Raw genomic sequence first — 26914 nt, forward strand, 5'->3', positions numbered from 1 at the left:
TGCCTTCCCTCCAGACATGATAAACATTGTGAGGAGGACAACGTTCACGCTCCTCCCCACCAGAGAAACATGCTTGCTTTTATGGTTAACCCATTAAAACCTGAAGCCCATTCTACAAATGTCTTCTAAATCAGTGGTTCTCAAACTTTTGTTCCAAGGACCCCCAGAAGCAACGAATGGAGTTAAAAGGTTCGCTTTAAAAGAATATATATATATTCAAAGATTTGCACACATTTTCACACTCGGTGGCGCGCTATGAGCTTGTAGATCTGCTATTTTTGAATAGCCAAAGAGTAAAATGATGCTTTTTAGCTCAAATAAAAGAATTACACAGATGCGTCAGGTTCCCAAAGGAACCCATTTTCAACCTATCTTCATATAATTGGTCCTCACTAATGCCCATGATAAAATGGTAGCATTTATTTCTCCCGGTGTGGCAGAAAAAAAGGTAAAAATGACATTTATAAAACTGCTGTCCTGAGATGTTAATGTCCTCATAAATATAGTAATACCAACAGTGGTGGACAACATGTGGACAATCAAGTAACTGTACTTAATTATACAGACACCAATGTGTCTGTATGTTTGTGTGTGTGTGTGTGTATGTACAGTGCATGCACATAAATCTATCACATTAATGAACAAAACCGGACGCAACAACTGTTATATCCACATAATAAGGCACGCTACAAGATGGGTGAGCTTAAGGTCCGTCTTTACTGTGTCTCAAACATGTGCGCTGGCGACGCACGTTACAAGCCGGTAGCAACAACAACAACACAGAGCAGTAACACTTTACGGCATAGCTTTACGTCAGTCAGACAGCCGTACATTCCCCTAGTGTCGTAAACACATACACAACATTTTCCCCCCCCATAGAAAACCATGAAACACAACCCCACCCCCCCAATGTCTTATGCATTCAGAAATTGGTAACATAGTCCTTGAGGTAATCCGGTCGAGCCCGGTCTCGAACTGGCCGTGCCACGGGCACCACCGGGTGGTCATTAGGTGCCGGAGGGCGCACCACAACCGGGTGGTCATCAGGTGCCACAGGGCGCACCGGGGGCAAGTCCATATCACCTGCCGTAAACTCAAAGTCAGTATTAGCCCACATACCTGCGGCAGCAGGCGGCGTCACAGGCACGGGAGCCTCCAGCCCCACGACAGCAGGTGGTGGCACTCGCCGAATGCGGCTGGCATGCCAGCGTGACCCATCGGACAGGCGGAAAGTGGCAGGCCCCAGCTGGTCGGTTATCTGCATAGGCGTGGACCAGAAAGACTGCAGCTTGTGGCCCCTGTGAGGGCGGCGGACGCGGACCCAGTCCAGGGCCGCGAACGATGGAGTCTTCACCCTCCGTGTCCTGTCGAAACGCTGCTTCATCTTACGCTGCTGGTTGTGGACTCTGCTGCGCGCTCGAGCTGAAGGTGGCACCATCACGGAAGCCCTCAGTCGATCCAAAGGCAGCTGCAGCTCCCGTCCCAACATGAGGAATGCTGGGGAGCAACCGGTAGTGGAATGCTGTGAGGCTCTGTAGTGCAGAAGCGTGCGGCGAAGAGCTGTAGAGAAGGAGAAGCCATCTGCCAGGTGAGCTCTGATGCCATTCTTCAGGGTCTGGTTAAATCTTTCCACCCCCCCGTTGGCCTCAGGGTGGTAGAATGATGTACGGACGTGCTTTATGCCCTTGTCCTCCAGGAAGGCAGCAAACTCCGCAGAGACAAACTGGGGGCCATTATCCGTCGTGATGGCCGTAGGGTGGCCCCAGCGGGAGAAGAGCGAGTCCAGGAACTCAGTCACCACGCGGGTGGTAACAGTCCCCGTGGAGAGCACCTCAGGCCACTTGGAATGAAGGTCGTACACCACCACCATGAAACGCTGGTGGTGTGGGACTGCATGAAGCTCCCCGCAGATGTCGAGCTGGAGGTGCTCCCAGGGCTTGGCAGGCCAATGCAGCGGCTGCAGCGGCGGCGGGGCGGGTGGGCCGGTTTTGCCACTGAGAAGGCAAGCCGTACAGTCCCTCACTAAGGCCTCGATGTCTCTGTCAATGCCAGGCCACCACACCAGGTCACGACAGCGCTGCTTCACCCTCACGATGCCCAGATGACCCTCGTGGGCCATGGCCAAGATACATGGTCGCAGGCAGTCAGGCACCACGGTGCAGAGGCCGCGGGCTATGCAGACGTCGTTCCAGCAGGACAGCTCGTCCTTGGCCCGGTGAAAGGAAACCAGCTGGTCTGGGACCTTCGCGGGCCACCCAGAGCGGATAAAAGTGCGGAGCTGGGAGAGCACCGGGTCCTGTTCCGAGGCTGTCTGGAGCTCTTGGAGGGAGACTGTAGTCTGGAGTGGAGAGTGGAGCATCTGGATGAGGCCCTGCTCAGCGGAGTCAGGACCAGGATCTGGAGAAGGGCCGGGGGTTGCCCGTGACAGTAGGTCTGCTACTACATTGTCACGACCTGGAGTGAATTGCAGGCTGAAGTTATACTGCTGGAGCCGCTCCGACCAGCGATGGATCCTGAGTGGCCTATGCCCTGTGCCAGACGTTGCGAGCAGAGCCGTGAGGGCCTGGTGATCCGTCCGCAGTGTGAAGGAACGGCCATACAAGTACATATGCCAACGCTCACTCGCCCAGATGCAAGCCAAGGCCTCCCGTTCCCCCACTGAGTACTTTTGTTCTGCTGAGTTTAGAGCCCGAGATGCAAACGCGATGGGCCGCTCAACGCCAGCGTGGATCTGGGACAGCACAGCCCCCAGCGCTGTGCTGGAGGCGTCACAGGTGAGGAGTGTGGGGCTTGCGAGGTTGAAGTGTGCGAGCACGGGTGGCGAGGTGAGCTGGACTTTGAGCTGCTGGACGGCGTCTGAACAGGCGGGGGTCCAGACCCATGGTGCGTCCTTCTTCAACAGCTCGCGCAGCGGGCCTGTGGTAGCCGAATACTGAGGGAGAAAACGTAAATAGTAGGCCGTCATTCCGAGGAACGAGGCCACTTGGGCTGGACAGGCAGGCTCAGGGAGGCGTAGCACAGCCTCCACATTAGACTGGAGTGGACGGAGGCCTTTGGCATTCAGGCGGAACCCCACAAACTCTATCTCAGGCACGGCGAAGACACATTTGTCCCCGTTCAGAGTCAGGTGCTGGCTGGCAAGGACATGGGGGACTCGGCGAAGGCGCTCGTCGTGGGCAGCAGGCGTTGAGCCATGAACCACAATGTCATCCAAGTAGATCACTACCCCAGGGATGCCTGCTAGTATGGTGGCCATGATTTTCTGGAAACAGCTGGGGGCCGAGCTGAGTCCAAAAGGCATCCTTGTGAATCGAAACACCCCCATGTGTGTGACAAAGGCGGTGAGACTCCGGCTGTCAGGGTGTAGAGGAACCTGCAGATAGCCCTGCCGAAGATCCAGCTTTGTGAATATGGTGGAACCATGAAACTGTGTGGTCAGTTCTTCCGCTGTAGGCAACGGGTACTTGTCGGGGACGACTGCCTTGTTAACTGCCTTGAGATCAATGCACAGGCGCAGCTTCCCTGTCTTTTTCCGCACAGCCACCAGATTCGAGATCCATGGTGCCGCGTTGACTGGTTCAATTATGCCTGCCTCCAAGAGGTTGTTGAGCTCTCCAGCCACCTCGTCGCGCAGGGCAAGAGGAACGCGTCGCAGGGGCTGGATGACAGGGTGTACATCAGGGTTGAGGAGGGGCTGGTGGTTAAAGGCAGTGAGGCAGCCCAGCCCAGCGAACAGTCCAGGCCATTGTTGGGGCCACAGCGAATCAACATGGTGAATAGTGAGCCCACTGTAATCCATGAGCACAAAACCTAGGTCAGTGAACAAGTCCAGGCCCATGAGGTTAGCACCGTGGCTTGCCACTTGGAATGTGAAAGAGGAAACAGTCTTAGTGCCATAGCGCACCGCGGAGCTGAAGGTGCCCACGATGTTAATCTTGGAATTACCATAACCCTTGAGGGGCACTTTGGACGGCGCAGCAAGCGTGTGGTGTGGGAACAAATGTGTGACTGTAGCCGCATTCAAGAGGGAGGCGTTAGCCCCAGTGTCAAGCAGTAACGGCAGGCACACGCCATCAAGCTCCACAGCACACACTTTGAACGGCCGGCGAGCAGCACTCACAGAGTGTATAGTAGTCGTGGGTGCAGGGTCAGTAGCTGAGAAAGGCTGCCGTGGGGTGGTGGCCGGGGCAGAACGGCAAACCTTGGCAAAATGGTTTTGTTTACCACAACTTTGGCAACGCTGGCCCCTGGCAGGACAGTTTTGGGCTCTAGGAGCATGTGATGATGAGCCGCAGTTATTGCAGCGCTGACCTGGGGGGCGCTGTCGTCCAGCATAGTTTATGTGGGAAGCGTCCTGGAGAGGATCAGGGCTAGTTGAACGTGATGGGGACTCGACCTGCTGTGCTGTGAGTGCAGGCAGTGGAGATGAGGCGCAAGCCAATTGCCTGGCAAGCCCCTCTGCTGTCTCAAGTTGAAAAGCTATTTCCACAGCCTTATGAAGAGTCAGGTCATCTGGGCACATTATCAATTTTTCACGAACCTTTGGGTTATTGGTGTGCTCGGCCAGCTGGTCTCTAATCATTTCGTCTTGTAATGCTTCAAACATGCACAGACTGGCCAAACCCCTCAGATCGGCCACATATTGGTGAACTGACTCACCCGCACGTTGTCGGCGCTGGCGAAACAAAATCCTACGGAGGATAACGCTTTGTGGGGCTGCAAAATGTCCAGACAGTAATGTGACACAGTCTGCATACTTTTCGGCGGTCCCAAAAGTGGCGAATATCCGCTGTCCTTCTGTGCCCAGGCAGTGGATTAAGATGGCCCTTTTCCGTGCATCGCTTACGTCCGTGAGTCCAAGAGCCGTGATGTAGGTCTCGAACGACCCCAGCCAGCGAGTCCATGGTACAGGAGGCTCGCCCGGGAACGATAAGAAAGCGGGAGGCGGTGAGAACGTCATCTCCATCCTCGTCGTCAATGTTATATCCACATAATAAGGCACGCTACAAGATGGGTGAGCTTAAGGTCCGTCTTTACTGTGTCTCAAACATGTGCGCTGGCGACGCACGTTACAAGCCGGTAGCAACAACAACAACACAGAGCAGTAACACTTTACGGCATAGCTTTACGTCAGTCAGACAGCCGTACATTCCCCTAGTGTCGTAAACACATACACAACAACAACAGCGCTGTCATATCTTAATCCCCACACACACGCACACGCACACACACACACACACCCCCACACACACACACACACACACACCACTATCTCAGCCTTTTCGCTCTCTGCCACCCCCATCGTTCCTCTCTGGGTTGTTGTCATCCTCCCCTCTCATCTCTCTCTCTCTCTCTCCTGGCCTGTTGTCCGTCTCTCTGGTTGTGTGTGTGTGTGTGTGTGTGTGTGTGTGTGTGTGTGTGTGTGTGTGTGTGTGTGTGTGTGTGTGTGTGTGTGTGTGTGTGTGTGTGTGTGTGTGTGTGTGTGTGTGTGTGCGTGCGTGCGTGCGTGGTTCTGAATGGTGCAGTTATAGATTCTCCAGTCACTGGGAGAGAGAGAGAGAGAGAGAGAGAGAGAGAGAGAGAGAGAGAGAGAGAGAGAGAGAGAGAGCAAGGCCTCGCTATGCTCCAATGAACCACATCTCTCTCTCTCTCTCTCTCTCTCTCTCTCTCTCTCTCTCTCTCTCTCTCTCTCTCTCTCTCTCTCTCTCTCTCTCTCTCTCTCTCTCTCTCTCTCTCTCTCTCTCTCTCTCTCTCTCTCTCTCTCTCTCTCTCTCTCTCTCTCTCTCTCTCTCACACACACACACACACACACACACACACACACACACACACACACACACACACACACACACACACACACACACACACACACACACACACACACACACACACACACACACACACACACACAGAGTGAGTGTTGACTCTCTCCAGGGAGGTAGGTATTGTTGTCAGGGTGGTTCAGATTGTATTGCTGCAGCCTGTATGACGATGACAACAACAACAACAGGGACCAAACAGCCCAATGCAGACGACGACATGCAGTGTGAACTCCTTTTATTACACCGTGGGAGTCACATTCTGTTTGGGTTAGTCCTAACTCAGAGAGATTGGATGGATAAATGGATGTAAACAAGCTTTGGCTTTTTATCTATCTATCTATCTATCTATCTATCTATCTATCAGTGGTGGAAAAAAGTACTCAAATTCTTTACTTAAGTAAAAGTACCAATACTGCAATATAAAAAGACTCTGTTACAAGTAAAAGTCCAGAATTCAAAATTGACTTGAGTAAAAGTACAAAAGTATTGGCATCAAAATGTACTTAAAGTACCAAAAGTAAAAGTAGTAAATATTTGAAAATAGCAGATCTACAAGCTCACAACGCGTCGCGATGCGACGCGTTGTGAGCTTGTAGATCGGCTATTTTCAAATAGCCTATGTATAAAATAGGGTTAAAGTGGTTAATGTGTGTTTCATTATATCATAATTTATATCTGAAAAGTAACTAGTGACTAAAGTTTTCGAATAATTGTAGTGGAGTAAAAGTACAACATTTGCCTCTGAGGTGTAGTGGAGTAAAAGTAAAAGTATTGGAAATTGGAAATACTCAAGTAAAGTACAAAAACCTCAAAGTGTACTTAGGTACAGTACAGTACTTAAGTAAATGTACTTAGTTACTTTCCACCACTGTTATCTATCTATCTATCTATCTATCTATCTATCTATCTATGGAGAGAGGGAGGGCTGGATGGGTGGGTGGGTGAGTGGGCGGAGGGATGGGTGGATGGATTGAGGGTGTGTCAGTTGTTCCTCTCTACTGCCTCTGCACCTGCTCCTTGAACACGCACACGCACACACACACACACACACACACACACACACACACACACACACACACACACACACACACACACACACACACACACACACACACACACACACACACAAACTCAAGCACAAGTAGACATTCCAACTACTAAATGCAAGGCAAACAACCATCCAGCTAAATAGACTGTCTGTCAGTGAATCATTTAGGCCAAAAATCAATCAACAATCAGCCAGCCAGCCAGTAAATGGTAAATGGTGCATTTATATAGCGCTTTTATCCAAAGCGCTTTGCGTAGATTGTGCATTACATTCACCCATTCACACACACACTCATACACCGATGGAGGAGGAAATCATGCAAGGCACCAACCTGCTCATCGGGAGCAATTAGGGGTTCAGCGTCTTGCTCAAGGACACTTTGACACTAACTCTGGGGAAGCCCGGGATCGAACTGGGAGCCTCGCGGTTCACTCTACCCCTGAGCCACTGCCGTCCGTCAGTCAGTCAGTCAGTCAGTCAGTAATTATTGGAATTACTAGAATTAAATTTGACCAAAAACGATTTTTCATTTGATGGGAAAACCTTCCTTCAAATCAGTGGAACAGCCATGGGAAAGAAATTCGCGCCATCCTACGCAAATATCTATTTGGCTTTATGGGAAGAAACAGCAGTGCAGATTCAAACCCACACATTATTTTAGGTTTCTAGATGATATTTTTGGAGTATTTGAGCACTCCACAGAGGAATTTGAGCAATTCATACAAGTCTTAAACACACATCATGCCTCAATAACAGTGAAATATGTCACAAACAAAGAACACATTGACTTCTTGGATGTCACAGTCTTCAAAGGGAAAGATTTCAACACCACCGGCAAACTGGATTTAAAGGTGTTCTTTAAGGAGACTGATACACATGCACTGCTCCACAAGACATCCTTCCATCCAACCCATTGTTTCGCAGGAATAGTCAAGTCACAACTCCTACGTTTCAAGAGAATCTGCACACAAAAAGCAGATTTTGTAAATGCCTGCAAAACTCTATTCACAGCATTAAGGAAACGTGGATATACAAGAACATTCCTCAGGAAATCACACAACACATTCCAGGAAGTGAAAGTAAGGAATGAGAAACCCACACTAGCCTTAGTAACCACATTTTCTAGCCAAAGTTTATTGGCAAACAGTGCCATCAAAAGAAATTTTGAAAACAGGGGAGGAAACCTCCTACAGAACTTTAAGATAATTTTGGCCTATAGGAAAAACAAAAATCTGAAAGACTACTTGATCCACAGCAAATTGAAGCCATGGAACCAAGTAGCACGGGCAAAGCCTAACTACTTTAGCCCGAAACAAACGGTTAAAAACAGGACAAACAAAAACATTATTAGCCTAAGACAGAACATCACATACAACACCAGAAATTGTGTTTATCTGATTACTTGCCAAGTGTGTGGATTACAGTATGTAGGAGAGACAAGCAACTCCATAGCAATTAGAATAAGCCAACACAGGTACACCATTAATAATGAAAAAGATACCCATTTATTAATTGTTCAACACTTTGACACATGGGATTGATGCTATAAAAGTATGCGGTTTGGAATACAATGACCGCTGGACAATTGGACAGAGAAGATTCCATGAAAAACAATGGATTGCAAGACTTAGCACAAAATATCCAGGGGGTTTAAACTTCTAAACTGCCCAACAGAACTGAAACTATCCACATATTCTTACTAACCTAAACAATGGAGTTGATCACCTACATCAACCACAGAGTTGAGGGGGAGATCTCATTGTTGAGTTAATGAGAATATTAATGGAGACACATTGATACCAAGAGCCATCAGCAATTGGACCATCAACAGGGAGCTAATTGTCTTCCAAATTGGAGGTGTGAACATCAGAACTGTGGATATGCTAACTGGGTTCCAAGACTGTATCTTTTTAGCATCTATCCCTTGGTTATAAAATATAGTGTAAACACATCTTTAAATGGAATTAAGAAATAGTTTTAATCCGAGGGTATGCGGTTACCCTAACTCAGAGATTAGACGCCTCTGCCCTGCACAGTCTGATAGAAAGCACAAAGCCTTAATAACAGAAATAGTCTGACTCATCCAGGCAGTTGGCCAGTAGTCACTTTGAGTGACAGTTGGGACAAACGCAGTCAGTGGGACAAACGCAGTCCGCACCAAAAATATTTACGATTCTGTCCCTATCGGTACATAACTCGGACGGCGCGTAGTCGACTAGCAGCCCATCGGCTGGTCGTCGCGGGCACTCGCGCCTGGAGGCGCTCGGGCGCGACTCCTCAGCCTCAAGGTCTGCTGAGTCGGCGCGCCTCCGTCATGGTCCAAAACTATACTTTATCGGCTTTATAGTTATAAATTATAGTGTAAACACATCTTTAAATGGAATTAAGAAATAGTTTTAATCCGAGGGTATGCGGTTACCCCAACTCAGAGATTAGACGCCTCTGCCCTGCACAGTCTGAGAGAAATCACAAAACCTTAATAACAGAAATAGTCTAGATAAGCTTAATTAATTGCAAAACATGACACCCCTTATTCAAAACAAATGGTGAATGCATTCTTCTCTTTATAGGGCCAACACAGGTAATAAAATTACCTGTGAGACCTTTATGAATTGAACCTCACAGTCAGTCAGTCAGTCAGGGGTTGAAAACAGGGGAGGAGACCTCCTACAGGACTTTAACATAATTTCGGCCTACAGAAAAAACAAAAACCTGAAAGACTACTTGATCCACAGCAAATTGAAACCATGGAACCAGGTAGCACGGGCAAAGCCTAACTACTTTAGCCCGAAACAAACGGTTAAAAACAGGACAAACAAAAACATAATTAGCCTAAGACAGAACATCACATACGACACCAGAAATTGTGTTTATCTGATTACTTGCCAAGTGTGTGGATTACAGTATGTAGGAGAGACAAGCAACTCCATAGCAGATAGAATAAGCCAACATAGATACACCATTAATAATGAAAAAGATACCGATCTATTAATTGTTCAACACTTTATGACACATGGGATTGATGCTATAAAAGTATGCGGTTTGGAATACAATGACCGCTGGACAATTGGACAGAGAAGATTCCATGAAAAACAATGAATTTTAAGACTTAGCACAAAATATCCAGGGGGTTTAAACTTCTAAACTGCCCAACAGAACTGAAACTATCCACATATTCTTACTAACCTAAACAATGGAGTTGATCACCTACATCAACCACAGAGTTGAGTGGGAGATCTCATTGTTGAGTTAATGACAATATAGTCTCGCGTAGCCAGACCCAACTGAAAATGAAAAACAGCAACCTCTGCTGTTTGTTATATGTCTGTTGGGTCTGGCAGGAAGCAAGCGAAACACCAGTGCGCAAGGAAACCGGGGTTTGTGTCTGCCTTCAGCGCATCACTTCCGGTTGGTGCGACTATATTTTCATTCCCACTAACAATATTTCTAAACGGAACACTAACACCACTTCTCCCAGAGAACATGGATGGTTTTGGTTATAAGCCCACTTGTTTCTATGATGAAAGAGTAAGTTAAAATGTGAATATCTTTCCGTGGTTTTGTCTGCTCCGAGGACGCTATTGTTAAATTAGTTTCGGCTAGTTTCGAGGGGGGAAGGGTGGACGGACACGTGAATCCCGCCCACTACATTTGATTGGGTAAAGCGCGGCCTGCTTCCTGATCTGAAGGCACACCCACTTGAAACCAATGCGCACGGGTTGTCAACACGGCTACCGACAGATTCCAAAGCAGAGCAGAATCTGTTCTTGAGAGATTAATGAGAATATTAATGAAGACACATTGATACCAAGAGCCATCAGCAATTGGACCATCAACAGGGTCATCAAGTGTCTTCCAAATTGGAGGTGTGAACATCAGAACTGATATGCTAACTGGGTTCCAAGACTGTATCTTTTTAGCATCTATCCCTTAGTTATAAAATATAGTGTAAACACGTCCTTAAATGGAATTAAGAAATAGTTTTAATCCGAGGGTATGCGTTTACCCTAACTCAGAGATTAGACGCCTCTGCCCTGCACAGTCTGATAGAAAGCACAAAGCCTTAATAACAGAAATAGTCTGCCTCATCCAGGCAGTTGGCCAATAGTCACTTTGAGTGACAGTTGGGACAAACGCAGTCAGTGGGACAAACGCAGTCCGCACCAAAAACATTTACGATTCTGTCCCTATCGGTACATAACTCGGACGGCGCGTAGTCGACTAGCAGACCATCGGCTGGTCGTCGCGGGCACTCGCGCCTGGAGGCGCTCGGGCGCGACTCCTCAGCCTCAAGGTCTGCTGAGTCGGCGCGCCTCCGTCATGGTCCAAAACTATACTTTATCGGCGAAAAAAAGTAGAATAAGCCAACATAGATACACCATTAATAATGAAAAAGATACCCATTTGTTAATTGTTCAACACTTTATGACACATGGGATTGATGCTATAAAAGTATGCGGTCTGGGATACAATGACCGCTGGACAATTGGATTGAGAAGATTCCATGAAAAACAAAGAATTGCAAGACTTAGGGTTAAACTTCTAAACTGCCCAACAGAACTGAAACCATTCACATATTATTACTAACCTAAACAATGGAGTTGATCACCTACATCAACCACAGAGTTGAGGGGGAGATCTCATTGTTACCAGTCAGTCAGTCAGTCAGTCAGTCAATTAGTCAGCCAGCCAGCCAGCCAGCCAGCAGGTCAGTCAGTCAGTCCCCCCGCCTCCCCGCCTCCAGTCATTAAGACAGACAGATCAGCATAAACACAGACAGGCGGGCGATCAAACATAAAGGCCACCATATCTAATGTCAATTTCTCACTCTCCTTTAACTATCCTCTCTCTCTCTCTCTCTCTCTCTCTCTCTCTCTCTCTCTCTCTCTCTCTCTCTCTCAGTATCATCAGTCACGCTGCGTCTCACTGCGTTGTTTCTCTGTAATTTCCCATGGGCATTAGAGGCCCTATCCCTTAATGCCTACAGCTCTTCTCTGCTTTCTGATTGGCCAGGGTCTTGGGGAATTGTGTGTGTGTGTGTGTGTGTGTGTGTGTGTGTGTGTGTGTGTGTGTGTGTGTGTGTGTGTGTGTGTGTGTGTGTGTGTGTGTTAGTGTGTTTGTCGTATTGTTTTGGCAGAAGGTGGGGAGCTAATTCATGCACTATTCAATAGGTTATGTGTTGTTCATGGAGAATGATGTGTGCCGCGCTGCCTGCTTGCTTGCCTGCCTCACCTGACTTTCATATGTCGGCGTACGACGGTGGGGCGGGCGCCACAAATTAGGCGATCTACAAGCTCACGGCACGTCGCATTGTGGCTTACCGCGATCTATGTTTTGTTTTGTTCTGTCTGTCTGTCTGTCTGTCTGTCTGTCTGTCTGTCTGTCTGTCTGTCTGTCTGTGTGTCTGTCTGTCTGTCTGTCTGTCTGTCTGTCTGTCTGTCTGTCTGTGTGTCTGTCTGTCTGTCTGTCTGTCTGTCTGTGTGTTGAATACAGATCCTCAGCGATATGTAAGATGTACTTAAAGTACCAAAAGTAGAAAGTACTCAGAAAGCAGAATGTCCCATTTCGCAACTTTTCAAATGTATAAAATGTATACAAATCTTTTGAAAATAGCAGATCTACAAGCTCACAATGCGTCGCGATGCGACGCATTGTGAGCTTGTAGATCTGCTATTTTCAAACGGACGAAATGCACACAGGGCTGAAGTGGTTACTGTGTGTCTTATAATAATAATCTAAATCTATACAAAGTAACTCGTAACTAAAATGTTCAAATAATTGTAGTGGAGTAAAAGTACAATATTTGCCTCTGAGATGTAGTGGAGTAGAAGTAAAAGTATTGGAAATTGGAAATACTCAAGTAAAGTACAAATACCTCAACATTGGACTTAAGTACAGTACTTGAGTAAATGTACTTAGTTACTTTACACCACTGATCCTGTCTGCGGGGGGCGCAACTAACCATGACAACAGAGCCCATAGCTGCATGAGCAGGAACACTGAATCTCCACCGTTTTTCTTCCCACAAAAACACTAATAAATAGCTCAAATTTGGGGGAAAGTGGGAAAAAAACGGCTCCGTCATTGTCTTCATATGCTGAAGGTCAGTGAAGATCGACTGCTGCGATCGACCGCTCCGCCCACTGGGGGGAAAAGTGCGAATCAGACAGAATGACGGACAGAGGTTCCTTATATTTACAGTAGGATAGTACATTTGCAGTGGTTCTCAAACCTTTTCATGTCAAGGACCCCCAAAATTTACACTTATTAGCCCGCGGACCCCCATTTGAAAAGATATGCCAGGGACCCCCATAAGAGAAGAATATTTTTTTACGGCTCTAGCAGTGATTCTCAACCATATTAATTTCAAAGACCCTCAGTTAGACATGCATTAGGCTACAACAGACCCCCATTTAATGGCATTTGTATCTCTGGGACCCCAGTTAATATTGTAAAATCAATGTTAATTTAACTCTGAGAGTGTACAAATGGAACCAAATGGACCTGTTAGGGTCCATTTGGTTCCATTTGTACACTCTCAGAGTTACACACCCATAAGGGTCCATTTGGTTCCTAACTATCCATCATTTAGCTGGGGACCCCATGGAACCCCCTCAAGTACCCCTTGGGGTCCCCGGACCCCACTTTGAGAACCACTGCTCTACATTGGTTTAGTGCCAGTGTCCCTGGCACAAAACATTTTTAGATGGGGGGGGGGGGTTCGCGGCCAAATATATATCATTTTGGGGGTCCTTGAGCATGAAAAGGTTTGAGAACTACTGATTTTGAAGGCATTTGTAGAATCAGCCTGAGGTCTTAATGGGTTAAATTTATAGTAGTATAGTACACAAACAGCAACTGTTTTTTTGAAGTCCGTCTTCAAAAACTGAACCAAACTTCAGTTACAACTGTACTCGGACCGCCTTTTTCCGTGTACACCCAATTTCTTATGAAAAAATTGCCGATCTACAATTTCGATTAGCCTGGGACCAGACGAATCTGCGAGTGCAAAAAAAAATTGCACTCTGCGATTTCGGTCTAGCACCGCTCCATAGAGAATCCATTTCCTGCTCCAGAAGACGTGGGTGACCAATCAGGGCCCAGGATTCAAATATGGGAGACTGTAATTGGTAGTTGGTTGCAGGTCTAACCAATTGCGTCGAGTGCCATTGTTTTGATCCCGCCCCTTGGGAAAAAGAAACGGCCTCATGGAAGCACCAGACTCATATCCACGCAGTGATATAGTCTGGCTACGCCAGGCTAAATCTCAATAGCCGATCTACATCCCTCATTTTCAGCTTGGAGATCGGCTATTTCTTTGGTATTTTTTGTTTTTTTTGCTCTGTTCGAAAGTAGTTCTATGTCTGAGGTCGATTCAAAATGCTCTCTCTCTCTCTCTCTCTCTCTCTCTCTCCAGTAGATCTGACTCCCTTCCATTATTCATTCATATTCACCCATTCATAGAACATGCGCATTATATCTACTTCTCTCACCTCGCTGCGTTTTATGACTCTCTCTCTCTCTCTCTCTCTCTCTCTCTCTCTCTCTCTCTCCCTCTCTCTCTCTCTCTCTCTCTCTCTCTCTCTTCATCATATGCCATCTATCCAGCAGGATCTGTGTTTCTATCTGACAGATAGGAGTGGACCCGGACAGCTCTGGGCTTCAAATGACACAGTAAGCCGTCTGCTTAGGATTTGTTTGTGTGTGTGTGTGTGTGTGTGTGTGTGTGTGTGTGTGTGTGTGTGTGTGTGTGTGCGCGCGCGCGCGCGCGTGCGTTTGTGTGCCTTCCCTGCCAGTAGTTGGACAACCTGTCATCCGATATATCCGTCAGAGGAGAACATGGCACACACACACACACACACACACACACACACACACACACACACACACACACACACACACACACACACACACACACACACACACACACAGTATGCAAAAAATCCCAAACGCATAAAGGGGTTCTGCTTTATCCTCAGGCGGCTGTGTGTACGTACGTGTGTGTGTGTGTGTGTGTGTGTGTGTGTGTGTGTGTGTGTGTGTGTGTGTGTGTGTGTGTGTGTGTGTGTGTGTGTGTGTGTGTGTGTGTGTGTGAGACAGTTCTCTCTCCATAAAGCTTCTCCCTAAATCTGTCAGAGATGCCACACCACCAGAAAATACTTTTGAGATTAATTTTATGGCATCACTGGTTCATTAGCTAGTGCAGTAGAGACTGACAGAGGAGAGGTCAAGGGAGAGAGAGAGAGAGAGAGAGAGAGAGAGAGAGACACACGCACGCACGCACGCACGCACGCACGCACGCACGCACGCACGCACGCACACACACACACACACACACACACACACACACACACACACACACACACACACACACACACACAGACAGACAGATAGACAGACAGACAGACAGACAGACAGACAATGACAAGCTATGGAAAGCCTTCCCCACAATAACAGAAAACAGAAAAGATACTAGTATAGAGCACTGAGGGACTCGGGTCAACCATATTGGGGTTTTTAAATGGTTAAAATGACCTGACTCGACCCTGAGCTATCCATGGTGCTGAACACACCCTGACCTGAGCTATCCATGGTTCTGAACACACCCTGACCTGAGCTATCCATGGTTCTGAACACACCCTGACCTGAGCTATCCATGGTTCTGAACACACCCTGACCTGAGCTATCCATGGTGCTGAACACACCCTGACCTGAGCTATCCATGGTGCTGAACACACCCTGACCTGAGCTATCCATGGTGCTGAACCAAGGGGCCAGCTTCCGAGTTGTACATTGAGTCCATATAGGAAGTGACAGTTCATATGAATGGCCTGTGGTTTCGCTGTTATACTCTCCATTCAAGTGAATGGGTTTTCGCTGAACTTTAAACTTGATTTTATTACCTTAATAAACATCACGTCATAAATACTATATGCTTCCAGTCGCTAGTTTAAAGTCTTCTTTCAATCACCATGATGTGCGATTTGGTAAACTATGGTCCCAATTTATTTTAAAATTGATGATAAAGTAGTGTATTTTCTAGGAGGGGCGTGGCTACCTTGTAATGATTTGATTGACAAGCTACACAACCAATAGCATTCATTCCCCACCCCATTCATTTCCGAGTGCATAGGATATGACACGACATAGAAAGAAACAATAGGCTTCATTTTACGGTCTGTAGAGTCTATGGGCGTAACTTTGACCATCCTTTTTACTGTCTACTAGACCATACCCGTAGGGGGATATGAGCACCCAAGCCCCGGTGAAGGGCGCAGGCGAAAGTACAGACCTTGCTGCTTGTTTCTCGCGCGAAACCTGGCAACGTCATCTCCTTCTTGTTTGACACATAATGCACACAGTTTAGCAGCAGCCATATTATCGCTTCCTTCACAGGTGTTACCAGTGATACTAATGAAGGCTATGTTCCATTTAGTGTAGCACAGTGGTTATCAGATTTTTGAATTTCAGATTTCCACGACCCCCATAACTCTCAGAGTTACACACCCGTAAAGGGCCATTTGGGAGTGTTTCCAGTGAGCCAACATGTACAATATCAGCACCCTGACTCCGTCTGACCAGAATGGAACAGAGCCTTCATTAGTATCATTGGTAACACCTGTGAATGTCTTCACAATATGGCTGCTGTGAATAGAGCCTATTGTTATTAGGCGTGTTTTTTCTTGATTTTGTGTAAGCTATAATTTGAAAACTTCCGAGGATGAAAGGTGAAATAGCAATAGTAATTCCGAATGTTTACACTCGTTTACACTCGTTTTTGTGACTCATCGCTTACAGCAAACAAAAGTCTAACCACAACCAGCTGTACTGTACCTCACAAATCATTCTTTTCTTGTTTTCAGCGATGCCAGACTTCGGTTCTCCATGAACAGTAGCACAGATGCCCTGAACTTTTCAGCGTTTTACTCTGTGAACTATCATAGAAAACAGCTGTTTGCTAGCTACCTAGCTAGCCCGTAAAAAAAAAAGAAGGATTATGTGTCCATTATTACCAGTTCAGGTTGTTTTGAGTTGGCACTAAGCCGACCCCCTTCTCCACGGGGGAGTTCTTCCACACATCTCCTAGTAACAACAGAAAGCCACATTTACAGTATGTAATAGTTTTGCTGTACAATCATTGACCCCACAGGCAAAAGGTCTGAGTTAAGTTGTTTAGTAAAGCTCAACTCAACAGACTATTTTTGGCAAATAGCGGTCAAAGTACAGTTGTAACTCAAGTTCAGTTCTCTAAGACTAGAGGGCTTGCTATTTTCACTTCTTCTTAAACTTTTTTAAAAATTTATGGGAATTATTAGATGTTTTAATTTTATTTATTATATATTAAAAAAAAATGGAATTGCTTTGAATTTTTAAAGTTGTTGTGTGCCCCATATACTCTACACTAGTGACTTTTCAGTTTTCGCTCTACACTAAAATATCTTCACAGAAAATAGCTGACCTACAAGCTCACAACGTTGTGAGCTTGTCAGTCTGCTATTTTCTGTAAAAGCTTTCCCATGAATACTGATACTTTTTTTTTGTATCTGTTACAACTCGGCTACTTTTGGCGAAAAGACAAATCTCTGTGCCAAAAGTAGCTGATCTACAAGCTCGCAACGTGACGCAGTGTGAGCTTGTAGGTCTGCTATGTTTTGGCTAAATGTTCCCCCCAAGAATATGGATGCTGAGGTTCAAAGTGGTTCTTGTACACAAAACAGTGTTTGTGTAAGTACGAAGTAAAGAAAAAAAGTTATTAGTGAGTCCCGATTCACATGACAGATAACTGTAATTCATTTATGGACATTGGGACTAATCTACGTTATCTCTAATCACACTCGGGACGAGACAAAATGCTAATTAAAGATACGTCTAATTACATTTTGACCGAAAATCCTTCTGCCATTAAGTTGTATGGAACGTCCTAATTAATGATATCTACAATATTGACTATATCTAAAGCATGGATTCCAAGATATGGCCTTTTTAAATTATAACCTGCCATAAATCAAACTTGAGATAGCTCCACCATTAATTTGGACTAGCCATAAACTCAATGAAAGATGTCGTTAATTGAGGTGCCTGGTGGCACAGCATTAACCAATTAAGCCCCATATTTTTTTTTTTGCGAAAATAGCAAATAAACAAGCTCACAACACGTCACCATTGCCACACTGATAATGACACAGGGACGCCATCGTGAAGATACTTTGGTCAAAAAGGGACACGGCCAGAAGCTTTATAGACCAGTGGTTGTCAAACTTTTTCATGTCAAGGATTTACATGTCAGGTTACTATGCATTAGGCCATGACACCCCTCCCCATAACTCTGACAGTGTACAAATGGAACCAAATGGACCCATAAGGGTCCATTTGGTATCCATTTGTACACCCTCAGAGTTACCAGTCATTTAGCTGTGGTAAAATCAATTTAACCACTTTGGCTCTATTTTTGTAACGTTGACTATTTGAAGAAAGACGACGTGTTGTGAGCTTGTAGATCTGCTGATTTAAAGGAGACACACCATGAATTTAACTTTTTTTTATTTTTTTGGTATTTTTTGGGCTCCCCAGTGTCTCTTGTACCCCAAAAAATATTTTGTTTTAACATTCAGTCAATCATTCTCATTTCAGAGATTTTCAGAATGGGCGTGTCTGAACAGGCCATCTCAGAATGGCAAGTTTGCTTACCTCACGAAACTTTCTGCCCATGTATTTTGACAGACAGAATTGCTCAGTACCGCAGTACAGCACCCCTCTGCCCAACAGGACGTTTTGGTATTGCAGCTGAAAGTGCTTTATAAGCCTGAGAGAATTGACTTGGGATGAGTATATCTGAGTGTTGATTTAGGCTCAAACCTTTTGAAAATGGTTTGAGGGACATACACCATATGATATTAAATATCAAATATCTTTTTTAAAGTCATGGTGTGTCTCCTTTAACTCATTCAGTGCCACGTCACGTTTTTCATAAGCCCAGAGTGCCAATGACGTCGCCGACGTCATAAAAAATAAATAAATATATGTATATTTTTTTCTAATGTTCAAGATATGATGATTTGAAGATTTGCTGCTCCATTCACTTCTTGTTTAACTTCTTACTGAAAAAGGCTGTATCTCTAGCCTGGCTCCAGCCCGTGAATCGCTAGATACGCCCATTAAAAAAATATGTTCAGGCGATTCTGGTCTGGTGACGCTCTCATAGGAGGTCTCAGCCTCGGTTGAAAATCTGTACGACGAATCGGGATCGGGATAATCCAGTATGAACCAATCGCCAAAGAGATTGAAGAGATTGAGAGGGCTTTCAGACTGAATAATGGAGTGAAACGAAATGAAAATTCAGGCTGAGTGTCAGGCTACTGTATCTCGGCTCCTAAGCACTTTTTTTAAAATATGTATTGTTGGCCTTGGCACAGGGGTGATAAAGCCAGACATAAGTTTGGCACTGAATGAGTTAAGAAAAATCTGTGGAAATAGGAACGCTTTATTTATTTTTTGCAATTCCTAAAATAACTAAAATCTTCATTATTAATAAAACAAAGATCTATGAAATGAATTTCAGAAAATAAATTATCCATAAATGTATAAAAAAATAAAGAAATAGTGAGAATAGCAGATCTAAATAGTATTCATTCAGAATGTATTTCTTGTAAGTTTGGATCCCAGGGAGATGACAAAGTTCCCAAACAAAGTTATGGTTTGGGAACCAATGGTCGAGTCTCACTTCTCTTTGGAGAACAGCCATTGGCATCATTATGTCAAACACAACTGATCACCTCCTGAAATGCAAGGTCAACGTCATTACAAAGCCTTGCATCAGAGTCACAGTCGCACCACACAAGCCCACATATCAGAAAATATGAATTTGAACCAGTCAGAATGACAGATATCTCTTAATATTTGTCTCAGCCAGGCCGAGACTCTGTTTTGCACCCTGTCCGTCCGTCCGTCCGTCCGTCCGTGTGTCCGTCTGTGAACAGCTAATCTCCGGCAAAGTTGGCTTGAGCGCAGTGAAACTGTGCACACACACTCCCTGGATGCCAGAGCAGAACCTCTGCCCCAAATCTTTCACATGGGCCTGTTATAGATCTGCTATTTTTGAAAAATCGTGAAAATGTGTGCAAATCTTCTGAATATATATATTTTTAAAGCGAACATTTTTAACACATTGACTGCCAGTGTTTTTTCAGAACAGTCTGTAGCCTCTGCCAGGGTTTTGAACGATTTTGGTACCTGTTCGCGTAGCCACAGATTTTTTTCCTCCAGTATGATTGATCCCCAGATGGTTTCTAATCACAGATGAGATTCAGGTGTGGTTTCACAAATGTCAACGAGGTCATTTTGACCTCGTTAACATGTGTTGTTTGATGTTTGAATATAGCTCAAAACCAGTAGTTTTAAACCAAAAAACAATGTGAATTGTTTGTCCGTTTGAATTTTAACATTGAAGTGAATGGAGCAGCAAATCTTTGAACATTTTTTAGCTCCTAATCTGTTTGAAATTCGAAAAGGGTTGAAATTATAAAAAAATAAAAAATAAAAAAAAGAGACATGTAGAATCGGCTTCAGGTCTCAATGGGTTAAACCAAATGAGTCTGTCGGATTTTTCAAATCCCATCCTGATTGGCTATAAGATGGCTTCCAAAGTTTGCAGGAGTGCTCCGTTTTGAACAAATGCCTCAAATCATGAACACGCAGCGTGCGATTTTGCGTGAAATTTTGTGCACACATTCCCACTAGGAAGCTAAAGAAATGCAGCTTGAAAAAGTTTCAAATCAGCCTCATGGTACAACAGGCCAATCGGTACATATTATCTCTATAAACAAGTGATCAAGACGGGTCCGCCCACAATAACCTACCTGACCTGGCGGATACCTGTGCTCCAAGGAGCACTTTTTCTAGTTTTATTATCATTCTAGAACTGGTCGCATTGTAATTACAGCCATGTCAAAATGCACTTAGATATAAGAAATGATGGTTAGTCAAGTGAAACAATTTTTATGTGTTTCTCTCTCCCTCTCTCACTCTCTGTCTGTCTGTCTCTCTCTCTGTCTCTCTATCTCTCTCTCTGTAACTGGGTCAAGGTGAGTGTGTCTTTGGGCTGGGAACACACACATTTCTCCACTGATATGAGACTGTCTGCTTCCAACACAAGGTCTTTTTCCAAAACCTGTGAGTCTGTGACCTTGTTGCCAACTTTTCTCCATCAAATTCTCTCATTCTCAACACACCAGTATTCTGTAAACACTGTTTTTTTTACAGATATATTTCATAGTGTGTTCTCAGGCTGCATAAATCAAATCAAATCAAATCAAATAAATAAATATATAACAACAAAGGGAAAAAAGGCCACGCTATCGGATATATTGATCACGGAAATATTCCTTTCCACGTGTTGCCCCACGCACGCACGCACGCACGCACGCACGCACGCACGCACGCACGCACGCACGCACCAATGCACGCATGCATGCACCTACGCATGCACGTACACACACACATGTACTGTAGGTGTAGTGAGGACATGAATAAAAGAGACTTACTTTGGACAGGTCTCCAACCTCCAGGTAGAAACAGATGATGAATACATTCCATATCATCCATAACACCAACCATGCTGCATACTGTCGGAGAGAGAGAGAGAGAGAGAGAGAGAGAGAGAGAGAGAGAGAGAGAGAGAGAGAGAGAGAGAGAAAGAGAGAGAGAGAGAGAGAGAGAGAGAGAGAGAGAGAGAGAGAGAGAGAGAGAGAGAGAGAAAGAGAGAGAGAGAGATATATAGGTGAACATATATAGGTGAACATTTTGAAAAAATAGGACAACTTTTGGTGAAAACGTAGCCTGGTAAACCCTCCCTCCGGAAATCTCATTTCCATTCGATGTCAGGAAGGAGTCTGGCATGAACGCCCATTCTGCAATATTGGGGAGTTTCCAGCGAAATCAGGACCTAACCGCGCCTATCAGCGTCGTCGCTCATCGTTCTGTGATTGACAGCTTACGTTGGCCAATCAGGTGGCGAGTTCGAGTGAGCCCGAATGAAGCCGAGTGCAAGCCTGAGTGACGCCGAAAAAAGACGAACGGCAGCCATTGTTGTTCTGCGAGTGCCTTCACTTCTTACTTTTGTTTTTAAAACGGTCTCAAACTTCTTTTTTGAGGCACGGAATTTACTATTAAGATATCGTTTGGATAGAATTTAGTTGTTTAACTTCATATATGTGGTCAATTAATCATGACAGAGCCTATTTAAAAATATAAATTCAGAGAACCGGGAGGGGCGGGCTGTGACACGCATGTATCCGCATAAGGCAACCTATTTTGGGCTGGGCCGTCTCAAAAGTCCCGCTGCGTCATATTAGTGACGGAGGTCGTAAAAATCCACTGCAATTGGCTGAAGGGGAAAAACGATCATTGGCTGAAGGGGTTGTCAGTCAACGGTATTACTCCCGCCCAACTCCAGCCCGCAGCCAATATTGCAGAATGGGCGATCATGCCAGACTCCTTCCTGACATCGAATGGAAATGAGATTTCCGGAGGGAGGGTTTACCAGGCTAGTGAAAACGGGCAATCGGTGAAAATAGGCAAACATTTGGCGTGCATGAGACACGGCTGCGCTTTTCACCGTAATCGGCGGGTCGATTTTGCTGTGAAGAAAAATATTCTATGATTTTTCAGAGGTGAGTGAAAACACTAAAAAAAAAATCGCTGGCACTGTGGCCAGTGTTGCCAGATTCTGTGAGAGAAACAAGCAACCAGGTCTAGGAAAACCAGCCCAAAAGAAGCGGCTACGGGCCACATGAGCACTTTAACATATACATCAGCTATTTGAAAATAGCCGATCTACAAGCTCACAACGCGACGCGTTGTGAGCTTGTAGATCGGCTATTTTCAAATACAATCTTGCGGGGAAATCATAATGAGCAGATCTGGCAACCCTGACTGTGGCAACTTGACAATGTTTTTTTAATGGCACTGCATGAGTTAACATACGTGGAAGAAAGATGCAGGAGCGCAAAGCACCGAAAAGCTGGCAAGATATATGGAGAACCAGGATGGCTCTAGGTCGGCCCAGACGAGACTTGAACCCCAGCATCCATATTCTCGGGGTAACATTCGCCCAAAAAATAGCAGTGTGAGCTTGTAGATCAGCTATTTTCGGCGAAGAGATTTGGTGTAGTCGGGGGGAAAAAGTGGTCTAAGCCAGTGGTTCTCAACCTGGGGGCCCATATGATTTTGGATGACAGTGAAATTACAATTTAATGACTTTTAAGACCAGAGCGACTTCAACCGGAAAAGAGCGACTTACAGCGCCTCGTGAGACACCGGGCTCAGCTGGCTGACGACCACCTGAGCAGCCATCAGCGGCCAGATCAGGACATGGGCCGCGTTGAGCTTACGGATGTCAGACTTCAAGGCCACACTCTTTGGCCTTGAAGTCTAGGGAGGTCAGTCGGATCAGCAGTTCTCTGGTTGCTATGGTGATGACTTTACCATATATGGGAGAACGATGGGCATTGGCTTCATGGATTGGACAAACGTTCATGATGTTTGTGCTGCTGCACTTATATAAGTGGCCTCACACACCAGTAGAACTCCATTCTTTTTACCGACGACTGAATGGATCCACTATAAGTCACTGCGTTGTGAAACGATGCAGTGGACCGTTCATCTCAACGAAGCACCGAGTCGCCATGCTGCTGTCGCCGTGGGAAACGAGCTGTACTCCTTTGGAGGGGACGGTGATCCTCAGTTTGACGTCTACGTCTTCAACACTGTGTCTTTATGCTGGAGGAAGTTACCACTGGGGACAACTGAAAGAGGAGAACGTCTCCGTGATGTTCGCTGCCTGCTCACGGGCCACACAGCCGTACTGATGGAAGATATCATCTACATCTGGGGAGGATATGAGGGATACGGAATTTACTACAATACGCTTTATGCATTTGATGTGTGGACACACACAGATGGTTCACGCCGGGGGTATCTGGGACTGTTCCAGAGGCGAGGTACGACCACTCAGCCTGTGTCTTGGGGAAGGTCATGTATATCCATGGAGGATGGTCACAGAACGACATCGACACCAATGGCATCTACAAGTTGGACACCGCCACAATGGCCTGGTCTTTAATTAACACCGGACGAACTCTGGCACCTGCTTCAGAGTGTCACTCCGCCACCATCATCGGGACAAAGATGTTTGTATTTGGGGGCATGGGGGTTCAGGGAGCCGTCTACAACATCAGAGTGTTTGACACTGAGACAAACTGTTGGCTGAGCACGCCTTCTGCACAAACGATTCCAGAAGGACGCTACGCTCATTCAGCCTTTGCCTACAAAGGAGAGCTGTACATATTTGGTGGATACAGCCACCATAACACACGGAATGTCACTGATATATGGATATTAAATCCACAGACATTCTCCTGGAAGAAGCTCGAGCCCAGGGGGGAAGTCCCGTGTTCGCGTATGTATTATATGTGCTGTTGCGTGGTGGGAGATCGTGTCATCCAATTTGGAGGACGTGGCCGAACCAAAGACCTGTACATATTAGACTTAAGTCCTAGTCTGAAGACGCTATGCAAGCTAGCAGTTATTCAGCGCGGTCTGGAGCAGTCTGAACTCCCACACAACATCAGGTGGGAACTGGCAGCCATGACTGACCAACAGCAACATAAATAAACTGTGAAAACAACAACAAATCAACAAGAAAAAAAATCGACAGCCCATACCTTGTCTAAACCAGGTCCGGTCCAGTCTAACTCACTCTAGAGGGTTGAAGAGGTTATAAAGGAAAGGCTCATTCATTCTATCCTTGTATACTGTGAGCCGGGTTGCCAGATCTGCTTATTATAATCTCCCCCGCATGATCTTATTCGAAAATAGCCGATCTACAAGCTCACAACGCGTCGCATCGCGACGCGTTGTGAGCTTGTAGATCTGCTATTTTCAAATAGCTGATGTATATGGTAAAGTGCTCATGTGGCCCATCGTCGCTTCTTTGGGGCTGGTTTTCCTAGACCTGGTTGCTTGTTTCCTCTCACAGAAGCTGGCAACACTTGAGTGTGAGAGGACAGGCAGGAAGGGACATTTTTTAATGTTATTCATTGAGGTTGAAAACCGACCAGCAGAGATCACATCTGAGGGAAGGAAAAAAAGGAAGCGTTGGATAAGGAAGGAAAGAAGGACGGATAGAGGATGAAAGGTAGGAAGCTAGAAAAGGAAGCAAAGGAAGCCAAAAAGGAGCTGAGATTAGAATGATATCCAATTATCTTTGAAGTTTCGAACGTAATAACCGAACACTGTGTGAACGTGTGTGCGCGCGTGTGTGTGTGTGTGTGTGTGTGTGTGTGTGTGTGTGTGTGTGTGTGCGTGTGTGTGTGTGTGTGTGTGTGTGTGTGTGTGTGTGTGTGTGTGTGTGTGTGTGTGTGGGAGGTCTATTCTAAGCCCGGGGACATTGGGGGAGCTTATGGTTCTTTCAGAAAATGAAATATGTTATCAACCTTAGTCTGAAATGAAGATCATACACTGATAATTTAATTCCACACTGGCTGCCAACAAAACACACACACACACACACACACACACACACACACACACACACACACACACACACACACACACACACACACACACACACACACACACACACACACACACACGTGCGTAAATGCAAACAGCAGGTCTAAGAGCTCACAATGCGCCACGTTGTGAGCTTGTAGATTTGCTATTTTATACATGACAAACTTGTGAAATGGGAAATACTGCATAATGAGTACTTTTACTCTTGGTACTTTAAGTATATTTTGATGCCAATACTTTTGTACTCTTTCTCAAGTTGATTTTGAACACCGGCCTTTTACTTGAAACAGAGAATTTTTCAAACAGTATTGATACTTTTACTTAAGTATCACTTTTTTTTCCTCTAAACAACCGTAAAAAATATCTTTCATTGTGATATTAAACGACGAAGATGCAAGTTGAAACATCAGTCACCCGTACAAATGATTAATAACACGTAGACCCAGTCAAGTACTCCAGCATTTTATTTGGGTCGTCTCTTTTGAAGTGCCCGGGCATGTCTTTTTTCTTTTTATATTGAACTTAAAGTATACTTACAGTGTTGCCAGATTATGTGAGAGAAACAAGCAACCAGGTCTAGGAAAACCAGCCCAAAAGAAGCGACTATGGGCCACACGAGCACTTTAAACATACCTGTGTGTGTGTGTGTGTGTGTGTTTGTATTACTATACTTGTGTGGACCAAAATGTCCCATAATAAGTACAGTAGAATTTGAGAAGTAGGCGTTGTGAGGACCATTTTCCTGGTCCCCACAAGAAAAACGGTTGTTTTATGGTTAAGACTTGTAGAGATAGACTTACATTCAGGAAAAGATTCATTTTTTTGGGGTAAGGGACAGGATTAGACATTTAGAGGTTAGGTTTAGGGATTGAAATTGGAGTTCAACACGATTTATAAATAGTTGCGTGCCAGTGTCACGCACCGGAAAAATCACTGATCTACAAGTGTGTGTGTGTGTGTGCGTGTGCGTGAGTGTGTGCGTGTGTGTGTGTGTGTGTGCGTGCGTGTATAATAACTCACCCCGGTGACATATCGTGGTCTGAACTGGATGGTGCCAAACAGTCCCAGGATCACAACGATGATGTGCATGAAGTTGGTGAGGATGGGGGCCCACTGGTAGCCCAGGAAATCTATCACCTGACGCTCCAACACGCTGACCTGGAGGAGAGGAGAGGACAGGAGAGGAGAGGGGAGGGGAGAGGAGAGGAGAGGGGAGGGGAGGGGAGGAGAGGAGGGGAGAGGAGAGGAGAGCCAACATTAGGGTAATGTTTCCCAGCAGGCGGCAAGGACGCTCCACTGGATTTGAAGCCAATAAGGAAGTGCTTCTCAGGCCTGCAGTGCTCATTAGAATGGCAGTGGTGGAAGAAGTACTCACATTTTAGCAACTTAAAAAGTAATAAAAGCAGCAATACCATAATGTAGAAATACTCTACGAATTAAAGTCCAGTATTCAAAATGTACTAAAGTAAATGTA

The 26914-nt window shown here is 45.5% G+C and overlaps 1 protein-coding gene across 3 annotated transcripts in view; it reads right to left on the reverse strand.

Moving 5' to 3' along the window:
* The window catches only part of nkain2 (sodium/potassium transporting ATPase interacting 2), a gene marked incomplete at its 3' end in the record, with an annotated part of 188834 nt that overhangs the window by 62226 nt on the left and 99694 nt on the right, over nt 1-26914 (reverse strand). For all 3 annotated transcript variants that reach the window (XM_084081627.1, XM_084081625.1, XM_084081626.1), the window contains exons 2-3: nt 26461-26598; nt 21411-21491 (exon numbers count right to left, since the gene is read on the reverse strand). In XM_084081627.1, coding sequence (XP_083937753.1) covers nt 21411-21491; nt 26461-26598 — 219 coding nt within the window. The remainder of the gene's footprint in view (nt 1-21410; nt 21492-26460; nt 26599-26914) is intronic.

This window comes from Gymnoscopelus microlampas (genome assembly GCF_963454915.1).
Source record: "Gymnoscopelus microlampas genome assembly, chromosome: 16".
Classification (NCBI taxonomy): Eukaryota; Metazoa; Chordata; class Actinopteri; order Myctophiformes; family Myctophidae; genus Gymnoscopelus; species Gymnoscopelus microlampas.